The sequence below is a fragment of the Equus asinus genome, chromosome 4, assembly GCF_041296235.1.
Source record: "Equus asinus isolate D_3611 breed Donkey chromosome 4, EquAss-T2T_v2, whole genome shotgun sequence".
Lineage (NCBI taxonomy): Eukaryota > Metazoa > Chordata > Mammalia > Perissodactyla > Equidae > Equus > Equus asinus.
Window position 1 is genome coordinate 22830631 of NC_091793.1, and position 16811 is coordinate 22847441.

Below are 16811 nucleotides of genomic sequence, written 5' to 3' on the forward strand. Positions count from 1 at the left end.
TCCAACGCCCTCTCCCAGGAAAATCCCCAGGTTGGAGAGAGGGGGAGGGGCAGCAGCAGGCCTGGGGTTGATCCCAGCTCCACCACTCACTTCCCCCGCATAAACTTGACCAGGTCCGTGTCCTCCTGGGAGCCTCTCTTTGCTCCTCTGTGAAATGGGGATAATCTGTGGTGATGGGGGGTGTGCCTGGCGCTTTCCTTTTGTTGCCCCATCTGTTCCTGGAGCCCACCCAGCTCCACCTGGGCTGCAAGGATGAGAGGGGACCTTAGCGAGGCCAAGGGTGTGTGCACCGTGGGGGATCGCTCTCATTTCACTGATGGGGACACTGAGGCCTCAGGGAGGGAGTGTGCCCCACCCCGACTTAGTGGCAGAATTGGCACCAGGTTTCACCACCTGGCCTCTGGGATGCCCCAGCGAAGTCTCTCTCCCAGCCTGCGCCCCGAACTCCCCGGAGGAGCCGCTCCCCGGCCCCCCCTCCCCCGGCCCCCAGTAGGCCTGGGAAGAGGTCCCGGCCCACCTGCCCTGTGAGAGTCAAGGTGCTGCTCAGCCTGGGGGACAGATGGAACCGGGTCAGCGATTCGGGAACTCCGTGGGGCCATACAGGGGAGGAGGAAAGCACAGAGCTAGAGGGGCCCTGACTGGGGGTGACATGGGGGGACAGAGGGGGCTCCAGTCACTCTGACACATGGGTATCAGAGTCCCCCACACCTCGCTGGTTGGGGAGCTTACCGTCTCCCAGGGCAGCCCACTCGTCTCTAGAAGGTTCTGCTAATTGATTCCTGCCTCCCACTTTGCCCTTCCCTCTGCACCCTGAGGCCGGAGGGTCTCAGCCTGTTCCTGACAGGCAGGGAGGCCCACTTCCCTCAGCCCTCCGAGCTTCTCTCCTTTGGCCTCGGTGGTCCCAGTGAGGCCTGAGGCTTGGAAAGAGAAGATGTATGTTCAGATGTGCTTCGGCTGCTGTGTGGCCTTGGGCAGCCTTTCCTCCTCTCTGAGCCTCCATTCTCTGACCCGTAGGGTGGGCTTGTACCCCTGCATCTGTGGGTTGCTGGGAAGATCCCGTGAGCCTGTGAGTGTAACATGGCCTGTTGTTGACATGAGCAGCCTGAGTGTGACTCCGTGGCAGCTCCTGGCAGGTTTCCGGGCCCCCAGCCCCCACGCTCACTGGCCATCACGCTCTGATGCTGCTTCTCTGGCTGTCTTGGGTATCAGCGCCCCACCTCCCTGCTGAGCCCTCCAGACCTGCCTGGGTGGGGGTGGGGTGCCTAAGCACCAGTGCCAGGCGGTGCAGCTGCAGATCCTCAGGCCACCTGACCTTGGAAAGAGCCTCTCTCTGGCTGGGCTCCAGGGCCACCCCCCAAACAGGGGACAGGAACTGGGCAGGAGGGAAGAGAGGGGACCGGGCGGGGCAGAGAGTGGGCCATGGTCTCACCGTAGAGCTAGCCTGGGTCCCTGAGACCACAGGCCAGGAGACAGAGAGGGGACTGGAGAGCCCACCATGGGAGGGAGTTACACTCACCAGCTACATTGAAAGCACAGCGGAGCCTCGCTCCCCACACTCTAGTGGCTGCCTGAGGAGGGGTGAGCTCCTTGTCATGGGAGGTATGCAAGCAACTGCTGAGTGACACCTGTTAGGGGGACAGCAGTGGGTTCTAACACAGGGCCAGGGGAAGGGATTGGACGCAGAACCCAGAGTCCCTATTGTTTCGGACACTAGAGGTGACTCAGGGTCTAAAAGACTGTTCCAAGAATTCTCCCGTGACCTCCAACAGCTCCCCCAAAAGCCCGTGGCCCAAGCGTGATCAGTCGCAGCTTCAAAAGAAGCCCTAGGTCCCTGTGTCAACGCGTCCACAGCTCCTGGGCACCCCCAGCTTAGTGTTTTTCAAATTGCGTGCGGTCCTGACCCGTTCGTGGCTGTAAAATTGGTTTAGTGAATTCACTACTTATTTTCTTTAAACTAAAAAAGAAAATCTCAAGCACTTTTCATGCAGTGAGGGTAAGTATCATTTTGTGACGCTCTTGCTTCAGCTTTTAAAATATATCTAGTGTATGATGGGTAGCGATGTACAATATGTCTGTGCCTACCCTGGGTCTTGGGCAGAAAGTTGGAGAGCTGGTGCCTGTGTGGAAATCCTGGGGGCCCCACTGACAGGGGCTCGGGTGTGCAGACTGCTCTTGTCCAGGATGCTCGGTTCCTAAGGATATAAATGCTGAGATTTCCCGGATGCCCCTGCTCTGTCCTCAGACCTCCCTTCCTTTGCCCAGCAGCCCACTTAGCTCCAGGCCTCCGAGCCCCACAGTCAACCACCCCGCGCCGGGGCCTGGGCCCCACTCTGCCCAGCCTGGCCCTGGTCCAGCCCTGCTGCTTCTCTGTGCTCCCCACTTGCCCCACATCTTCCTGGGGACCGACTCGCTACGCCCTCTGGCCGTGCAGACCCTTTGCCTCCTGTCCTCACACGCTGACACGCAATTGTGTCTTGCTCTCTGCTCTTCCTCCAGCCCATAGTAGGCGCTCAATACATGTTGGTTCCCTCCACGTGACTTATAGAGCGCCCTCAGAAGTGAGGCGCTCTGCTGTGTGGAGACACATCAGGCAGGGGGGCAGATGCCGTTTCAGCTCAGCGTGTGTTCAGGGTAATGAATGAATGATGAGTGAGCGGAGCCTGAGAGTGTCTGGCCTGAGGAGCCCACTGGGCAGATGGTCAGAAATGGTGAGTAAGCATGTAGCGCTTTGCCTGCACGTAGTAGGCACTCTGATAGTGACGGTCACTCGTGGATGAGCAGGAGTGTCAGGCAGAGCAGGCCAAGTGCCCCTACGCCATCTCTGGCCCTTCCCGGACCTGCCTGCCCGCCCTCTGCAGCTGGGCCCTGCACATGCCCCCCCATGGACCCAGGACCCTGCGCTGAAGCCAGGATGCCCTGCTCACCCCAGGAGGACACCAGGGGCTGCTAAGGAGAAGCCAGGGCCCTGTGGGAGGTCAAGGCAGAGGCCCGGGGCCTCGGATGTGCTGCCCCCACTCCAGTGCCACAGAAGGTCTCCTTCTGGTCTCAGCTCAGAGGCCACCTCCGCTGAGAGGTTCTCCCTGACTGCGGTGACAAAAATAGCTCCTCCTTGGTCACGTTCTGTCACATCGCCCTGCTTGGGTCCTTCACAGGGATTATGACAGGCTGAAACCGTCTCGTTTCCTTGTCAGTCATCAGATGTTTATTAAGCATCTTCTGTGCGCCCGGCACTGGGGTTCAGGGTGAAGTGAGAGTCGAGGTCCCCACACTTAAGGAGGCTGCCGATGGGCTTGGCCTGGGTCCCGGCATGCCACAAGGAAGAGTGGGATGCAGATGGGCGTGCCCAGAGGAGGCAGCCTTTGCATCAGGACCTGAATGGCAGGAAGGCTCGAGGCTGGGAGGATCCCAACCAGAGGGACAGCCAGTGTAAAGCCTCAGAGACAGGAACGAACTTGGTGCGATCAAGGGACAGGAAGAAAGGCCCGCGTGGCCAGGGGTGGGGGTGGGGAGTGGAGGGTGAGGTCAGAGAGGGCAGGACCGCGCCATGGGAAGCCTCGAGGGCACTGAGCAAGGAGTGACATGGGGCCTCAGCCCGTGTGGAGACAGGACTGCAGGAGGAGAGGACGGAGAGGGAGGTGCAGGAGGAGGCTCTGGAGTCATCTGGTAGTGATGTGGCTTAGAACAGGGAGGACTCTGCAGGCTGGATGGACTAGGGGTGGGGCCAGCGTCCAGGTCCTAGTCCGGAGGGTCGTCTGCCTGGGGAAGCTCCTGAGCCCCCAGTGGGAATGAAAATGACAGGGCTCACCCCCAGGGGGTCAGAGGACCAAAGGAGAGGCTGGGGCTTGGCCTGGAGTAAACACTAGATGTTGGTCCTTATACCACATTGTAACTCCCGGGCCTGAGTGACCCCCTGGGGCCTGAGTGACCCCCTGGGAGGTCACAGCCTGAGATGGGGACAGCGGGGGAGGGGCGATCCTTCTGTCCTGGCGGAGCTGGGTTTGATGTGCTGCAGACGCCAGCTTGTCACTGCTCCAGAGGGTGATTGGGGCGCTGGTATTTTAAGCCAAGGCCGAGCCTGGGTGCTGCGCGGGGCCCCCGGCCTGGAGGGCTCAAGGAGGAAGGCGAGGGCGAGGCAGTGGCCTCCGTCAGCGCTGCTAGGAGGCCAGTGGCTCAGAGGAGCTTCAGAGGGGTGGAAGAGGGGGTTGGGAGGTGACGGGAAATCACCCCCTTCCAAAAAATGTTCTGCACTTTACGGTTTATAAACCTTTCCCTCCACCGTCACTGTTCATCTTTGCAGCATGCCTGTGAAGTGGGTGTTATTCCTCCCCTTTTTGTGGATGCGACTCAGAGAGGTTAAGGCATTTTTCCATGGCCACACAGCACATAAGTGAAGTGTTCTCAGTCTTTCTGGGATCACAGTCCCTTTTGAGGACCTTATGAATGCTATGACTCTTCTCAGAAAAATACACATATGTACACACTAATTTTAAAACTTTCTATGTGTCTTTTTTTCTGTAGGTAATACATTCATATGGTTCTAAAATTAAAAAGACACAAACGGGAATTCAGTGAGAATTCTTCCTCCCACCCCATCCCCAGCCACCTGCTTCCCCTCCCCGGAGGCTGCCAGTGTCACCAGTTTCCTGGGTCTCCATCCACAGACAAGCGCAGACAAGCAAATACGCGTATCTATAAATTTCTTTTCTCTCCTTTTTTATGCAGACGGTAGATACTATACTCAGCGTTCATCGCTGTTGCCTTTTTTCGCTGAAGAACGCATCTTGGAGACCCACACCCCTCCTTCCAGGGCTCCCTCTCCCTTTTTTCTGGCTGCGTGGCGTACGAGTCATGGATGGGCATCGGGCTGCTTCCAGGCTGGTCTGGGCACACGAGACACCCGGCTATCTGCACGCGTGACTGGCTGCAGGCTGAGGTCCCGGGGTGCACCTGAGTGCCATAGGCAGTCAAAGTCACCCTGGGGTGGCCCCTGCTGAATTACCCCCTGCAAGGGAGGGAGCGAGCCTGGCGCGCGGCTGACACCCTGCCCCACTCCTTGCCTCCCCCACGCCTCCTCTGAGGTGCCGCCTGTGGGCCCAGCAGAGAATCCAGGGGATCCTGTGTGAGTGGGGGGACATCAGCCCCCACTCCCCAAGATCTGGGAGACTCTCTTCTCTGCGCAGCAGCCGCAGCTCCTGGAGTCGTGTTTGTTGAGAGGCCAAGCGCAAGGCAGTGTGGGTGGAGGGCAGCGATCTCCACGCCTGCCGCACCCCTGGCTGGGGTGCTGGGAGGGGGAGGCAGCCCTGGGCTGCACCGAGGGCCCCTCTGCTCCTGCCCCCCACCCGCAGCTCCCCCGCCCCAGCACCTTGCCTTCTCTCTGCCCAAGAAGAGTCTTCACCCTTTCTGGTGGGGGAGGGAGGGCATCCGCGTGGAGCAGGGAGGTGGGCTGCTGGCCTCGGGTGGTGTGGGCTGGTCAGAGCTAGCCGGGCAGCTCTGCTAAAGCTCCCTCTTCTCTGGCTTCGGGGGCCGCCGTCCAGTTGCCCCTCTCTCCGCCGCTTGGCCTCCATCTGCCGTGCCAGCTTCTCCTCCACTAGCAGGGGATGCCCGGGCTGGGTCTGAGGCCCTCTTCTCTTCCCGTCGGCCTTGTCGCTCCAGGAGAGCTCATCCACTCTCACAGCCCAAAGCATCACCCAGGGGGTCGAGATCTTACGTGTCTAACTCCTCCCGGATCCCAGGATCTCGCATCCGTTGGATGTCTCCGTCTGGATACCCCAAGGCCACAACACACTAGAACCTGCAGTGATCCTGGAAGCCGGTCCTCTTTCAGTGTCCCACCGCTACCTGATCCTGACACCCTTCCTCCCAGCCCCACATCCAGGGCACCACCACCCTGCGGGCTCTTTGTCCACAACAAGTGTCCCTGGGCAGCTCCGAGCCACCATCATTGCCAGCCTGGCCGCAGCGGTAGCCCCCTCACCGGGCTCCACTGTGCCCCCCACGGGGTCCTCACACACCTGTCCCAGTGCACACTCCACACTCGGACAGAGGAGGCCTCCGAGGCCAGACAAGGGCAGGGGGTGCCCCTGGGACCGTCCTGAGGATGTTATACTTCTTAAGCCTGGTGGTGAGTACACAAGGGTTTATTGCATTATCCCTTATTTCTACTTGTCTTAAAGATTTCCCGTGAAAATTTAAAAGACCAAACCAGGCAAAGCACGGCTGCCCGCCGCCTGTTTCCATGGTCATGAGGATGAAATCTTCACCCCCAACCCGGAGACCTCATCCTGGGCAGCTCTCCCTTTTGCTCACTTCGCTCTTGCCACCTGGCCCTGCTGCTGATTCTTGACACACCAAACTCTGTCTGGAATGTTCTGCACCCCCCCTTTCACACAGACACACAATTCTCTTGACAGACTTGGTTCCCACTTACTGCTCAGGTCTCAGTTTAAACGTCACTTTCTCAAAGAGGCCTTCGGGGACCCCCATCCTACTAGAGCCCCTGTCGTCTCTCTGGCATCATGCTGTTTTTTTCCTTCCAGCCACTTACCACAATTTATGGCTGCCCGCCTGTGCAGATGCTCGTTACGGGCACAGCATCTCTCCCCAGCTGACCCAGAAGCTGGGCAAGTCCGCGGCCTGTGCCTGACCCGCAGCAAAGGTGCAGTAAATAGTAATTGAACGGGTGACCTTGGAGGAAGAGCGCGCAGCAGGCCAGATCCTCCGAAGCCACAGCAAGGCAGTGGGGGTTGAATCCCACCACTAGCGAGAGAGCTGAGGTTATTCTAGAAAAGGGAACTTCGGGGATCTGCTCTGCCTTCACATCCCCCTAGGGAAGAGGCACACCGTGTCTGGGGTGACCTCTTTGGTGGGGCTGTCTGGCCAACAGCAGGGGCCCCTGCGGAAGTGGTGAGCTCTCCATCAGGGCCGGGGCCAGGTGTTGGCAATGCAGCAAAGGGCACACTTGCAAGTTGGAGCAGTAGCTTTTGGGTCCTCCAGCCACCAGCTCCTGCCATTTGGCCCTGACCGGAAGGCCTGGCTGGACATTTCGGGGGAACCTGCTTTCTGAGCCTGTTCACCTGCTGGCTGAGTGGTTGGGAGGGAGAGGGGCTGCAGAGCCGGAGGAATGAGCCAGTTCACCCCACGCTGCTCAGAGCCCCTCTGGAGCTCAGTCGCTTGTGTGTCTAGACTCTGGCTGGACCCGAAATGCAGGACCTGGGTCCTGGCTCCAACTTGTCCTATGACTCAGTTCCTCTTTTCCCAATAGAACTGACCTCACAGAACCTGGCACATAGTAAGGCTTGATAAATGTTTACTAAGTGGAAGAAACATGTGATGTGACAATGTTTCTTTGAGGCAGGAGAGCAGCGTGTCTAATGAATGTGCTCTGATATCGACAGCCTGTTTCCAAATCCTCACTCTGCCGCTTACAAGCTGTGTGACCTTGGGCAAGTTGCTGAACTTCTCTGTGCCTTGGTTTTCTTACTCCTAAAGTAGGGATGATAATGGTAGCTTCCTCTGAGGTCATGGTGCCGGTGGCAGGAATTGATCAGTGTGAAGCACTCAGAACAGTGCCCGCACAGAGGAAGTGCATACCGACTTCTCTGTGTGGATTTCGCAATGTCACACCGTTGGCCAGTGGGGGAGGGGCTGGACCCAGGGTCCAGAAGAAGGCGTGGGGGAGAAACAGTGTTGGCTGAGCACCACTGTGTGGCCTGCACGTCTGTGACAATCGACAAGCTGCTTCTAGCCCTCACGGCCACCCTGCAAGGTAGGGATGACGGTTCCTCTGCACGTGAAGACGTCAGGCTCAGGGAGCTCGAGGGACCTGGGGAGCCGGGCAGGACCGCCCACTACCTGCCTGCCCTGTGAGCGTCTGTCCCCTGCTCCCTGGCACTGGTGCGGGAAGACACGCCGGGCAGGGCCACGGGAGGGGTGTGGGCGCTCTGGGACGCTGCCTCTGAAATTCCGGGGAGGTCGAGGGAACGACTGTTCGCCCTTGGGAGTGATTCAGACCACTTATCAGTCACTTACTCTGTGCTGGGCATGTGATGTGCACGATCCACGTATCCCTCATTACAATCCTATGAGGTAAGGACTGTTATTAGCCCCACCTAAAGATGAGGCGTGCAGGGGCTAGAGAGGTTAAGTAACTTGCCCAAGGTCACACAGGCAGAAAGTGGCACAGAGACTCCAGAGTCAAAGGCACAGCACTGGGACGGGAAGATGTGGGCTCTGGAAATTCATGAAGAGGCGTCAGTCAGACCTCCCTGGGTCTGAGGAGCAGGACCGGGCCTGCAGAAGGCACAGGCAGGAGGAGACACCCTGCCACAGTTTCCCCCGGTGCCAGATCCAGCCTCAGTTCCCCTTTGTTCTTTGAGGAGCACAGCTCACCCGCCTGGACCTTGAGCCCTGTCCCTCTGCAAAGCCCTGTGTGTTGGAGCTGAGAGGGCCCCCGTCCAGGCCCCGGGAGGCGTCAGAGCTGGAGGAGGGCAGGCCCTGTGCCCTCATGGGGCTGGGAAGTGGGACCGTGGTGTTCATTCCTTCCACGTCCCCCAAGGAAGTCTTCGCACCCTCTCGAACCACTTGGGGTGCACTGTTAGCCCATCGCCCTGTGGGTGCTCCCTGTGGGAAAAGAAGAGTCAACCCCCTACTCCAGGCCCAAGAGGGGCTCAGGGATGGGTGGGCTGATCAGACTCAGGACACCCACTGGATCACCCGCCTTATTTCAGACTCTGTGCTGGGCGCCTTGTTTCATTACATCTTCCCAACCCTCCTACCAGGGAGCAATTACGGTCGCCCATTTTGCAGATGGAGCGAAGGAGCAGCTGACTGGAGAAGTTAGTGGTGGAGCCAGGACTTGAAGCCAAGCTTCCTGACTCCCAGTCCAGTGCTCTTACGTTGCCATCACCATCATCTTCATCATCGCCATCATCATCACCTTCACCATCATCATCATCATCTTCATTATCATCATCATCTTCATCGTCATCATCTTCTTCATTATCGTCATTATCATCACCATCATCATCATTTTTTGCATTTTACCTGCAATGCCCTGTGGGACCCTCAGCCGATGTCTCTATTCTGTAGTGGGTGTCATGTTCGCCTCAACAACGGCCTGGTGAGGTGGGTACTGTTATCATCATCTCCATTTTGCAGATGAGGAAACTGAGGTCCAAAGAGGACATGCTAGGAGGTGACAGAGCTGAGACTGAGAACCAGGTCTTGCCACCCAAACACGAGGGTTTGACCAGCACGTATTTTCATAAAGTTGGACAGAAGCCAAGTGGTGCAGACAGACAGTGAGGGCCGGGGGCTCAGCAGGGCTGGCGGCTGGCAGGACAGCCAGCGAAGGCTTCAGAGAGCGGAGGGCGCTTGGGCTGGCCAGGGCACTGGCGGGAGGCACAAGGGAATCCTGGTGGAGCAGAGCACGTGGGGACCAGAGTGATCTGAGGACCTGGAGCCAGCTAGGCCTGAGTCGGAACCCTGGCTTTGTCGCTTCTGCTGCGTGACCCCACCCTCCTCTCCCCCCCCCCCCCCCGCCCCTGCCCCAGCCTCTGATTCTTCAGCTGGGAACAGAAATAATAACCCTGCTGTTGCTGTCATAGGTGCTTAATAAATACTTGTTAAATGAACAAAGGATTGCAGTGACGCTTCAGCGAGGCAGGCCAGGCGGTGCCTGGCAGAGGGCTGGCACTCCAGAGTGTTCGATTCCTGAGAATCGCCACAGAGAAGGACGGCGGATTCCGCTGGGCCCCATGGCTGAGCTGTGTGACCTCGGGCAAGTCACTTCATCTTGCCTGTTGTCCCACCCAATAACAATGGGATGCCCAAGGGCCCTGCGGGCTGGCGCTGGCTGAGTGCTCCCTAAGTGTGGCCTTCTGGCCCCTCCCTCCTGCTGTCCAGGGGGCTGAGAGCAGGCCCCATCCGCCCCAGGTCTCACGAGCGGCCGCTGCTGTCTGGGGCCGGAGGGCCCGGCTGAGGCTCACCTGCGGCTGCCGCCGTCGTGTCTCCCCTGAGTGGTGAGGGTGGGAGCTGAGAGATTTGCCCTCACAGCCCGCCTGGGGTGCTGGAGTCCACCGAGGCTGCCACTTTATCAGCTTTTCTTTTGAGAAAGGAGTTGTGGGTAAGGATGGGGCGTTTAGGGTCATAAAATCCGAGGGAAAACCTAAGAGGTGGTCTTCCTGCCCCCTCTGGACCCCTGTAGGCAGGGCCCAGCCCTCCTTGACTCCTCAGCAAGGGGCAGGATAGCGAGGGTGCCAGCGAGTGGACAGCCCTGCTGGTCACCTTCACTGTCTCCCTGAGGCCCAAGCGTCCTTTACCAGCTGCTGATTCACCATGCCACAACCCTGCTCTCGGCCTCAGTTTCCCCAGTTGTCCAGTGAAGTCTGGACTAGGGTCTCCAGATTGTGGATCTCCACAGCACAGCAAAATTAAAAGAGAAAAAGAATTTGGTAACCGGACCAGCATTGTCAATCCTTCACTTTGGCGAGAAAGGACATTCCAATTTTTTAAAAGCAGCCAGCATCTCCCATGCCCATGATTCCCAAAAAGAAAGAAACTTTGCTGTGAAAAGAGTCCCAGGATGTCCTCTTCGAATAAAGGACAGCGACTGGAGGAAGAACCAGGTGGGCAGTGGAAGGACTTTTGAGGTGACCCAGCAAGGCAGCGAGAGAACCCTGCCTCCCAGAGCCTCCAGCCTAGAAATGTGCTGACCGCTCGCTCCTCCCTGATGCTCGCAGGGCATGTTCGGAACAGAGGAGTCGAGAGCTCCCTCCCTCCCAGAAAAGCACAGCTGAACTGCAGCCGATACAGGTGCCTAGACAACCAGAGTGCTCGCTCGCTCATTCTTTTAGTAAAACCTCCACATCCAGAGGAGGCTGGCACGCAATTGTCAGGCTGGCACGCAGTTGTCAGTGCCTCTCGCCCCCTTCTGCCTCTGTGCCCCTTCCCTCTTTCGCTTTTCCCTCCGGCCCTTGTGCCTTGGACAGGAAGCCCCGTGTGACAAACAAGGGAAGAAAATCTGGTCCTCTCCCAGTGGTTGTCACATGAAAGCACAACGCCAAGCTTCGTACTTGTCACTTTTGGGTCCCAGATTGTGTGGGTGCGGGCGGGCCTGTCGTTTCGGCCGAGGGAGTCCTTGGTGACGGGAGTGTTCTCTATGTGAGCGGGTCCCTGCGACGGAGGGCTGGGGGCACTGGCTGAGGGTCTGCACACGGGCTCCTCGGGGGGCAAGAGTGGCGGGTCTGGGTGGAGCACCTGTGCCTGGGGCAGCTCTCCCAACAGCCCAGGAGCAGACGCTTCTGAGCATCACCCGAGCTAAGACAGGTAAAGCTGTCGGCACAGGGGCTTGGCAATAGTTGTTGTGACCAGGAGAGGAGGTGCAGGGGCAGGGGATAAGCTGTCCCCCACCCTGGGCTGCCATGTGGGGCTCCTGGGGATGGGGAGACGGGGGTGGCAAGGCAGGGGCTGGGGGTGAGCACTGAAGTTGCAGGTGTGAGTGTGGGGGTGGGGACACGAGGAGCCTTGGGGCTGGCCCTGGGGCACGGGGCTTGGCTGCGGCTCCCGTCGCTTCCACTCATGAATGGGAAACAGTGGGCCTTGCTGGTGAGGCGAGGACCAAGAGTTTATAGCTACGCGGGATGGTCTCCCTCACCCCTCATCCCCAGGGCCCTCCTGGAGAGGGGGCCCACGAACAGCCCTCTCCGGCAGCTCAGGATGCAGTCCCAGGGCAGGTCCCGTCCCTTTGACAGGAGACTAGGGCCCCCAGCACCCTGGGCTCGTGTTCGGCCTTGGGCAGGGTCCTCACCCGGCAAGGGCCTCAGTGTCCTCACTCACCGAAGGCCCAGGTCGCCATCACTTGTCCCCCCAGCCTCTCTCCCAGAGACCTGTGGCGGGTGAGTCCAGGTCTGCTGGGGCCCTCTCTCTCCCAGCCCCAAACTCCACCCCCACCCCCTCCAGGGAGGCAGCCTCTCCCCCCAGGAGCACCTTGACCTTCCAGGAGCGGGAGTGAGGAGACAGGCTCAGGGCTGGCCCACCTTGCCTCTTTCTGGGGCCCCTAGCAAGTCTGTGCCAGCTCTGGGCTTCCTCGGCCTCAGGCGTAAAATGAGGGTCTTAAAATCAGTGGTCTTCCATTCCTTCAGGCTCTGGTTCCTTCTTCGGTGCTAATGCAGGCATTCAGGACAGTGGGACAGAGCGGAGCGGGAGGCATTTAGCGAAGGAAGACCTCCCTGAGAGCTATTTACAGCCTAGAAGGTGCCCCTGGCCCCCAGTGCCCTCAGGGCTGCCACCTGGAGCCCTGGCTTTGGGACTCTAGGGAGGTGGCAGAGAGGGTCTGGCACTCCTAGCTAAAGCTATGACCTCTTGAGGGCCAGCATTGCACACCCATGTTACCCGTTCAGACTGATGGGCTCGCTGGTCCCATTTTCCAGATGAGGAAACTGAGGTTCAGAGCAGCCGAGTAACTTGCCCAAGCTACATGGTGGATCTGGGACTTCAGTTCAGGACTGTAGGATGCAGGGAGCTCCTTTTAAGGGAGGAAGGGAGAAGAACCCAGAGTCGGGGTGGGGTGACGGTGGGAGGGGGCGCAGGGCTCACTCTCCCTGGCTGAGAGAGGGAGTGTCTCCGGGAAGAGGCTGGCTCTGAAGCTGTTGATCTCTAAATTACAGCGTTGGCGCGCACCGGTTGCTGCGGCAACCGAGTTGTCCTGAACTGGGGGAAGTGTATAAACATTGCCACAGATGCACAATTAGATCAGGAAGAAGAATAGGACAGAAAATAGAACTTCCAGCCTTACATAATTCTGGGCCAAAACGTTACCGGGAACCCAGACCCGGGCCCAGCCCTGCCAGCCGCCAGGGCGCTGGGCAGCATCATCTCCCTCCTGGGGCCCCCGCGGAAAGGAGGGGTGGAGGGAGGCTCTGCCCGCCACGGGCCCAGCTGGTGCGCCCGCCACCCGCCACCCGGTGGGGTGCGGGGCCGCCTCCACGGGCACAGCTGGGGATGCTGACAGGCGACAACTGCCTCTCACCAGCTTCTCCCGCTCCCGGGAAGCGGGAAGGAAGGCAGGAGGGCGACTGGTTTCAAACAAGCACTTACTATCTCCTCGGGTCCTGTGAGGTGGAGTTTTGATCCTCATTTTACAGATGAGGAAACTGAGGCTCAGAGAGGTGAAGTGAGTTGTCCAAGGGGACAGAGCTCGACAGTGGATGTGTCTGCCTCCCCGACTCGGGGTCCCCACACCATGAACTCATCAATGTTGACAGCACCTGGGAGCTGAAGAGTTAGACACACCTGGGTTTGGACCCACTTACAAGTTGTGTGGCCTTGGGTAGGTCATTTCCCCTCTCTGAGCCCCTGTTCCCTCACCTGTGACATAGGAACAGCGATGCCTACACAGGAACCAAAGCTGGGGGCTCCCCTTCCTCCATCATGATCACTACCAGTGGAGTGTTCACCTACCGCTGCTCCCAACAAGTTTGGGGACAGGACAGGAGCCAAAGAGAGGCTGTGGGTCCCAGCACTGTCCAGTCACACTTTCTGCGAGGATGGAAATGCCCTATATCTGCTCTGTCCAGTATGGTGGCCATTTCCACCTGTGGCTACTAAGCACTTGAAATGTGGCTAGTGCAGCTGGGAAACCGAAGTCAAAATTTGACTTAATTTTAATTAAATGTAAGAGCCACTGGTGCCCAGTGGCTGCCGTTTTGGACAGCACAGGAGAATGTCCAGCCCCCGAGATCCCAGATGGCAGAGGCTGAAACCAAGGCGGTGATAGGGGACCAGAGCATTCACAGCTCCATCTGCTTGGGGCAAATGGGACAAATGGTGGGAGGGTGGAGCCAAAAGGGCATCAGGAAGCTCCCAGAACAGAGGACAAAGGAGGGTTGGAGATGGGCAGAGTGAGGGGCTGGGGCTGGGACCTGGATCCTGGTGGCCTCAGCTTCGGGTCCCACAGACCCCAATCCTGGAGCTGCGATAGCCTCAGAGGCACTGACATAGGCCTCGATACTCCCTCCCTGTTGTCAGAACCCCCTTCACTGTCTCATTCTGTCCATGGGGCGGAGGACGTCTCAGGTTCCAGTCTAGGCTCCTCCCCTTCTGAGCATCCCTGGACAGGCGCCTTGCCACCCCTGACCTGGGTGCCCCCCTGACCCGGGTGCCCCGGGGCTCTGGGAAAGCCCACCCCCACAGCAGCTCCTCACTCCCCAGCCTCTCACGCGTCTGCTTTCTCCTCCCTAGGCCCTGCGTCTTCCCAGGTGACCACGCCGGCTTCAGGACATGCACGGGCACAGCCGCAACGGGCAGGCCCACGTGCCCCGGCGGAAACGCCGCAACCGCTTTGTTAAGAAGAACGGCCAATGCAACGTCTACTTCGCCAACCTGAGCAACAAGTCGCAGCGCTACATGGCGGACATCTTCACCACCTGCGTGGACACGCGCTGGCGCTACATGCTCATGATCTTTTCCGCGGCCTTCCTCGTCTCCTGGCTCTTTTTTGGCCTCCTCTTCTGGTGCATCGCTTTCTTCCATGGTGACCTGGAGGCCAGCCCAGCGGTGGCTGCGGCCGGGGCCCCGGTGGGCAGCGGTGGGGCTGCCCCGGTGGCCCCCAAACCCTGCATCATGCACGTGAATGGCTTCCTGGGTGCTTTCCTATTCTCAGTGGAGACGCAGACAACCATCGGTTATGGGTTCCGGTGCGTGACGGAGGAGTGCCCGCTGGCGGTCATCGCCGTGGTGGTCCAGTCCATCGTGGGCTGTGTCATTGACTCCTTCATGATCGGCACCATCATGGCCAAGATGGCTCGGCCCAAGAAGCGGGCGCAGACGCTGCTGTTCAGCCACCATGCGGTCATCTCGGTGCGCGACGGCAAGCTCTGCCTGATGTGGCGCGTGGGCAACCTGCGCAAGAGCCACATCGTGGAGGCCCACGTGCGGGCCCAGCTCATCAAGCCCTATATGACCCAGGAGGGCGAGTATTTGCCGCTGGATCAGCGGGACCTCAACGTGGGCTATGACATCGGCCTGGACCGCATCTTCCTGGTGTCACCCATCATCATCGTCCACGAGATTGATGAGGACAGCCCGCTCTACGGCATGGGCAAAGAGGAGCTGGAGTCGGAGGACTTTGAGATCGTGGTGATTCTCGAAGGCATGGTGGAGGCCACCGCCATGACCACCCAGGCCCGCAGCTCCTACCTGGCCAGTGAGATCCTGTGGGGCCACCGCTTTGAGCCCGTGGTCTTTGAGGAGAAGAGTCACTACAAGGTGGACTACTCGCGCTTCCACAAGACCTACGAGGTGGCCGGCACGCCCTGCTGTTCCGCCCGGGAGCTGCAGGAGAGCAAGATCACCGTGCTGCCCGCCCCGCCGCCCCCGCCCAGTGCCTTCTGCTACGAGAACGAGCTGGCTCTCATGAGCCAGGAGGAAGAGGAGATGGAGGAGGAGGCAGCGGCCGCTGCCGCGGTGGCCGCGGGCCTGGGTCTGGAGGCGGGCTCCAAGGAGGAGGCGGGCATCATCCGAATGCTGGAGTTTGGCAGCCACCTGGATCTGGAGCGCATGCAAGCCACCCTTCCGCTGGACAACATCTCCTACCGCAGGGAGTCTGCCATCTGACCTCCGGGCCCTGTGCTGACTGCTTCCCACAAGAGCCTCTGCTGGGGGTGGGACGCCAGGACACCCCTCCACACTCAGGACAGAGCTGACCCTGGTTCCCTGGACCTTCTGGAGGGAAGTGGGGGCTTCAAAGACTGGGACTTCAAAGTCCCTTCCTACTGACTCCAGAGCCCAGGCCTGGGAAGGGCCAGGATACCCTCCACCCTGTCAGCCTGAGTCCCCAGCACCTACCCACTGGTGGCTTGGGGACCCCAGACCCACCACCCTTTCCCCACTGACCCTTCAAGGACATGCCCCCTTTGCTCTCAGAACCTTGGGGAAGGCGGCTGGACTGCTGGGGGGTGGGCATCATGGTGTTCTGGGGTGGGCAGGGGGTTCATCTCAGGGGAGGGAGGGAGGGGGGTGCGTTTCTTTTGCATGACTGTGGCCTGTTGCTCATGACTTTCTTTTGTAAATATCTATAAATGGAGAGAGATGGAGGCACCAAACCCACCTTCCGCATTTGTACCTGCAGGACGCGGGGATGTGGCCCCTCTCTGTGCACCCCTCCTCCTCCCCTCGGCCCGGCAACCTAGCCCCTCCCCTGCCCCTGGCTGCTCCCCGGAGGCCCTCAAAGCCAGCCATCTTGGCCCCTGGATGGTGGTGGGTCTGAGCGCAGAGGCGGGACCCCAAGGGGCAGGATGAGGGCCCATCCCTTCCTGTGGTCCCTCTGGACCCCCAGGCCCAGCCCAGACTGACAATGGAGTTTGTAACTATATATTTTTAATAAAGTATATGGTCCATTAGGGGTAAACAGTTTGAAGACGGAGGGCTGGGAAGAAGAGAGAGAGACAAAGAGAGAGCAAGACAGACCAACGCGACGTGAGTGGGGTGTGTGTGTGCCCGTGTGTGTGCCCCTTTCTGAGATGCTGACCCTTGGAGGGAACCTTATTCCCTGCCATCTTCCTTCCCGGGAGCCAATGGGCAGGATCCTGAGAGAGCGTCAGAGGACCTGGCTTTGAGGCAGAGCTTTGCTGCTTACTAGCCGTGTGGCTGCCAGCAAGTTGCCCAGCAGCTCCTGGTCTCTGGTGCATCATCTGTAGAATGGGATGAACCATACCTCCCTCCCAAGAGACGATGGCCATGACAGCCCTGTGTGGATGTCCGCCAACCCTCTATAATTCAGCCGGAAATGGGAAGGGCCCACCTGGTGGACACCC

The 16811-nt window shown here is 59.4% G+C and overlaps 1 protein-coding gene across 8 annotated transcripts in view; it reads left to right on the plus strand.

Annotated features, from left to right (window-relative positions):
- KCNJ4 (potassium inwardly rectifying channel subfamily J member 4) overlaps positions 1 to 16399 on the plus strand; it is a 28446-nt gene extending 12047 nt beyond the window's left edge. For 3 of the 8 annotated variants that reach the window (XM_070506874.1, XM_070506875.1, XM_014851282.3), the window contains one exon: positions 14239 to 16399. In XM_070506874.1, coding sequence (XP_070362975.1) covers positions 14278 to 15612 — 1335 coding nt within the window. In that variant the 5' untranslated portion in view covers positions 14239 to 14277 and the 3' untranslated portion in view covers positions 15613 to 16399. Of the gene's footprint in view, positions 1 to 6536; positions 6656 to 8777; positions 9124 to 9605; positions 10421 to 13142; positions 13328 to 14238 lie in introns of those variants that run through there. The other 5 variants (XM_044779749.2, XM_044779758.2, XM_070506873.1 and 2 more) reach the window with 5 other exon arrangements.
- Positions 16400 to 16811: the final 412 nt, after the last annotated feature.